Source organism: Monodon monoceros, unplaced genomic scaffold, assembly GCF_005190385.1.
Source record: "Monodon monoceros isolate NGI ecotype Baffin Bay Population unplaced genomic scaffold, NGI_Narwhal_1 Contig865_ctg1, whole genome shotgun sequence".
Classification (NCBI taxonomy): Eukaryota; Metazoa; Chordata; class Mammalia; order Artiodactyla; family Monodontidae; genus Monodon; species Monodon monoceros.
This window is the reverse complement of record NW_021703653.1, coordinates 2665-7682: the sequence shown is the minus strand read 5'-3', so window position 1 is coordinate 7682 and position 5018 is coordinate 2665. Positions and strand designations below refer to the sequence as shown.

Here is a 5018-nt window from a genome sequence, read left to right as displayed (position 1 = left end):
CCCCATTTCAAGGGGGCTACTTCACTGGACTCTGACAGAAGGGCCAGCCCCTTCTGCTTCAGCCCCAAGTTACCTGGTCAGGCCCAGCCAGGTCAGACATCTGTTTGCTCAAAGACTGTTCAGACCAATGTTTCCACTTGGGAATCCTCGGGCTTTATCTCCTCCCCTATAAAAGGTTCCCCAAAAGAGACAGGGAAAAGGAAAGAGAAGCAAAGTGCTCTGACCTGCAATGGGACAGTTGTTGTCCTCCTGGTGTGTATGTCCAGGACAGCCTGGCCTTTAGCCTAGAAGAGTCTGGTGCCTGCTGCAAGCTGGTGCAGAGAAACCAATGTCAGACGACCCTGGAGAGGAGTGTGGCTTGGGGGAGCCTTTCCACATCCTGCCCCAGCACCACCCCTCAGTGTCAGGGGGCTGGATTCATTCCATCCTATACAGCTGGCAAGTGAGTTGCTGGACCCTCAACTCACTCCAGCCAGAATCCAACCCAGTCAGCATCCATCAGGCTACCATAACCTTGAGGAATGGTCTGGAGACATGAAGATCCCCCCTAATGGCATCACACAGTGAAAAAATTAAAGCAAAAGCAAAATTAAGGGCACAGGACTGGCTTACCATTTTGAGATCTGATTACCAAAGGAGAACTTTGAATTTATTTCTGATGTACCTTACTCATATTGTAAGGAAGCAATGCAAGGCATTACATAATGTCAACCATAGAAAATACATCTTGCTGTTTTGTCATCTCTCTTAGGTTTTTATTCTGTGTATGGTCTTGCTTTGTTGCAAAAAAAATCTAAATTTTATGTAGTAAAGTTGATGAAGTTGTTTCTAATTCCTTATTTAAATATATGGTTGGACAAGCCTTTCACCTCTCTAATTCTGATATAATCATCTGTACTTTCTTCTATTTATGTCATAGTTTATTCTTACTAAAACCAGGAGTATATTGTATATAGATAGCAGTGTCTCTCCACCTTGTGTGCTCATATACAGAAAAGCAGATTTAGTGGGTCTGGGGTAGAGCCCAGGTCTCTGCATACTTTATAGGAGAAACACTGATAACTGAAATGTTTGAATAATTTTAATGTTGAATTTGGGGAAATTCACCCCTAACGTGATCCCTTTGGAATTGCAATTCATGCTTTCTAGAGATGTGAACACACTGAAGCTAACATAGTCCATCAGACAGACTGGGTTCAGGACTGGGTCATAATTCAAAAATTATTAGCCACTATCTGTGTTTCTAGAATTAACATGATCAATAAAACAAAATCTTAGAAATCATAATATCTGATACAGACACATATATATGTATATGCATATATATTAGTACTTTAATTACTTACAAATCTTAGATTTTTAAAAAGGAGTTTAACAGAAATCATAACACCTGATACAGACACACACACACACACACACACACACACACACACACACATATAGCGCTTTAATGACTTTTGCATGTTTCTTGTTGATGTGGGGTGGGGCAGAAGGGAAATGTCCTAGTTTGAGCTTGTCTTTTTTTAAAATATTTGTTTATTTTGGCTGCGCCAAAATAAACACCTGTGTTAGGTGCCGCACGCGGGATCTTTAGTTTTGGCATATGTGCGGGATCTAGTTCCCCAGCCACGGTTCAAAACCAGGCCCTCTGCATTGGGAGCAAGGGGTCTTACCCAGCGGACCACCAGGGAAGTCCCTGAGCTTAGGTCTTAATTTCCTCTTTAACTTATACATATTGAGTAAGTCAGATGAATTGGTGAGGCAAGCCTGCCAAAAGCCCCTGGGAGAGAACTCACCCTAAGCAAATGTTGGGCAATTAAAACCATAGTTATCCTTGGAGATTATTTGGGAGGGGGTTCCAATTCTGAGCACAAAGCATTGTGTCTGGCTCACATATTCATCTCCGAGCCCAGGTCCCAGTGAACTCATGTTTGCGCTCAATGGAGAAAAGGGGAGGCTTTTGGGAAAAAAATAAATAGGAAAGACTATTCTGCTAAGAATTCTTTAAGACATAGAGGTCTAAGCAGCACTGGGATGGTATCCACCTGGACAGGTGTAATATTAAAGCTAGAGGAGGGGCATCCTTCATATATCTGTTAAGAGACACAGTTCAGCTTTGGCCCAGCGGGGACTCCAGAGCAATCAGTAAAGCTTTGCACCTTGAGGACTCTGGCACCTCAGCTGTGATGGGGGCCATGAAAGGAGCAGGACCCAGGAGAAGGGGCAGCGGTACCCAGCAGACATGGTGGTATCTAAGGGAAGAGAATAGCAGGACAGGAATAGCATGTGGCACTCACCTGGAATTGCACAGGATTTGTGAGTGCAAACGAGACCTCCTTTGGGTACTATCCCCAGTATCTGAAGGGAATCTATAGGGGATGGGGTCCAGCATGTGCAAGTAGGGGGAAAAAGTACAGCTCACATGACCTTTACCTCATTTGGTTCCGCAGCAGCCCTGTAAATTCTCCTATTCCTATTTAAATGCGAAAAGAATGACCCTTAAACAAATATGAGTACAGTACCTGGTTTACATCTCTGCCTAAGAGATTCAGAAAAAAACATGGGATTTAAGTTCTGTCAAGTATTTATTAAGTGCCACATTATCTTTATAAGCTGATTGACATTATTTTTAAATTGCTTTACAATTTTTCTATTATATTGGGTTTTTTTTGCAACACATGTAAAATGTGTTCATCTTGAAAAAATGAGAAATTCAGATGCAGCAAAAATGAAAAACAAACAAGTCACCTGTTATCTTACCACAGATAGCCACTGTTAAGCCTTTAAAGTATATACTTTCAGTTTTTTCTTTTCATATTAATATATAAATATACATTTTTTACAAAAAGGGGATACTACATATACTTTCTGAAAATTGCTTTTTTCACTTCACAATATATAATGTACATCTTTTCCATGCAAATGGAGAAGACTTATGATTGAAAGAGGGGGACTTGCAGATGGGGGGGGTAATTTTATGCCAGTTACAAGCGAAACACCTCAAATAAAGCGACGCAAAGTTAAGATTAAGAAGACGGGGTAAGGTATATGAGAAAAAGCAAACAAAGGTCAGGTGATAATACTCATACCAGGCAAAACAGAATTAAAGGCCGAACACATTAAATAGGATAAGGACGGTTCCGCCTTGCCTTCCAATGCATGATCATCAATTTGTTTCGTACTCGCTTCATCTCTTCCATCTCCTCTGCTACCTTTATCATCTCCTCATTGCTTAAATTTCTGCCGTGTATGTCCCCTCTAAATTGCGGGCGGGAGCGAGCCAGCCTTTCTTTAAAGCTTCCCTCTTCTAGCTTATGTTTGCCCACTCCGCAAGGAGGCTGCTCCATGGGAGGGCGCTCCTCAAAAAGGTCCTTCCTAGACAGGCGTTCCTGAGGAGGGCGCTCCTCGGACACGAGCATCTCAGGAAGGAGCTCAGGAAGGAGTTCCTCAGGAAAGAACTCCTCCTCCGAGGATTGCTCCTCCGAAGACGGCTCCTCCGAAGACGGCTCCTCCGGAGACGACTTTTCGGGAGAGTGTTCCACAGGAGGCCGCTCCTCCTCCGCCTTGGGCGAGCTCTGTGGCTGCTCCTCAGGCTCTTGGCAGGCTTTTTCCATGTTCAGGATGGTCTTTTTTAAGCACGGTTATTCACAGGAGACAGGAAAGGCAAAGGCGAGTCAGAATACTCGCTGTCTGGACCAAAACCCCGCCCATGGGTTCCAATACCTGCCTCTTCCCGAGTCTGGGCCCGGGTACTCCAACCTACGCTGGCCGAGGGTCTCTTCGGCCCCCGGGACCCCGCCGCGTCTGGTCGTTCCCCCCCCGGCCTCCCCACACCTTGTCCCCCTCTCCTTCCGAAAGCCCACCATTTTCCCGGCAGGCCTTGCCACAGAGGCCTCTCCCGCTGGGGCCGGGGCGGGGCGGGCTGGCAGTGCCGCGGACCCGGCTCCCTCAAGCGCCCTCCCTCTCACCCCATCCCGGCCCGCTGCCCAACCCTACCCCGACCTGGACCTCTCCCGGCGGCTGGCTCCTAGGCATCCTCTCCTCCAGGTGCCCCGCTGTGACCTGCGGAGCTGCAGACGGACAAGACAGGGTAGGGGGCGGGGAGCGGGGATGAGGGAGGGACTGACTCACACGTCCCTTTTACAGGCACCAGCTGCCTCACCCCGTGTTCCCCTCCCCCTCGCCCCATCTCAAAGCTTCGTTCTCCCCCTGACCCCCGCCAACCCCGCAATGCTCGCCATTTGTTTCCAGGCGGGAAGTGAAAGCGAAGGACTACTTAGAAGCTGTTTCTAAGTGTCCGTGTTTCCTTCCCGTGGGGGGGGGCCCACTCACCTCCCCACCCCACCCCCTAGACCACCATTTTCTGCACCGAAATATGGGCGCGGGAGCGGAGCGGGGCGGGGCGGGGCACAGGGGAAGGCCTGAACTCTGTGCCATCCCAATCCCAGGGGTTACTGGGCAGCACCGACACTTACACCGATTTAAGAGGGCGGAGGGGACTTACTTCCTTCTGTTTTTCCCCTCGACCAAAGGGCAATAGGAAGATGGTGTCTGGACAGGGAAAAAGGACCACGACGAGAGGGACTTGGGCAGACACAGGCTCTGGTCACGTGATGGCCGCGCGTCACCGCCAAGCTCAGATCCCCAGTTACCACTTTGACCGGCGGCGGTGCTGCCGCAACCAGCCGATATTTCCTGACCCCCTAACACACCATACATCGTCGTCACTCACCTCTCTGTTTATATTTGCCTTTTCCTGGTTACTAGAGGCGGTCAGCATCCAGTCTTGAGGGTTATTGCCTCTTCCTCTCTGCCTCTTCCCCTGATAACACCTCTCTCCCTCATTCTCCTGTCATCAGCTACCAAGGCCCATTATTTCCCCTACAGTTCAGATCCTGTACTGAAATTTGACTGTTTCTCCTTAATGAGTCACTATCATATGCCACCTCTTCCAGGTTTAATCCACATCCATAACTCCATCATGTCCGTTTAGGCTCTATCAACATGGTTTTCATCTC

The 5018-nt window shown here is 47.7% G+C and overlaps 1 protein-coding gene across 2 annotated transcripts; it reads right to left on the bottom strand.

The window, feature by feature from the left end:
* Nucleotides 1–2566: 2566 nt before the first annotated feature.
* On the bottom strand, nucleotides 2567–4706 carry LOC114891719 (transcription elongation factor A protein-like 1). 2 transcript variants are annotated; one of them, XM_029215983.1, is made up of 3 exons: nucleotides 4505–4706; nucleotides 3997–4070; nucleotides 2567–3626 (listed from the first exon to the last, which is right to left on the bottom strand). In XM_029215983.1, the coding sequence occupies exons 2-3, from the start codon at nucleotides 4033–4035 to the stop codon at nucleotides 3120–3122; spliced, it is 546 nt and encodes a 181-aa protein (XP_029071816.1). In that variant the 5' UTR covers nucleotides 4036–4070; nucleotides 4505–4706; the 3' UTR covers nucleotides 2567–3119. The 2 variants fall into 2 exon arrangements, with proteins under 2 accessions (XP_029071816.1, XP_029071823.1); XM_029215990.1 differs by having other exon boundaries at nucleotides 4003–4070.
* Nucleotides 4707–5018: the final 312 nt, after the last annotated feature.

What these genes read in the sequence shown, in the direction of transcription:
- LOC114891719 (XM_029215983.1), bottom strand. Translation starts at nt 4,035, where the DNA reads ATGCCTAGGAGCCAGCCGCCGGGAGAGGTCCAGGTCGGG. An exon ending in CGGGAGAGGTCCAGGTCGGG is followed by an intron (nt 3,627 to 3,996) that starts GTAGGGTTGGGC and finishes TGCTTAAAAAAG; the next exon opens with ACCATCCTGAACATGGAAAA.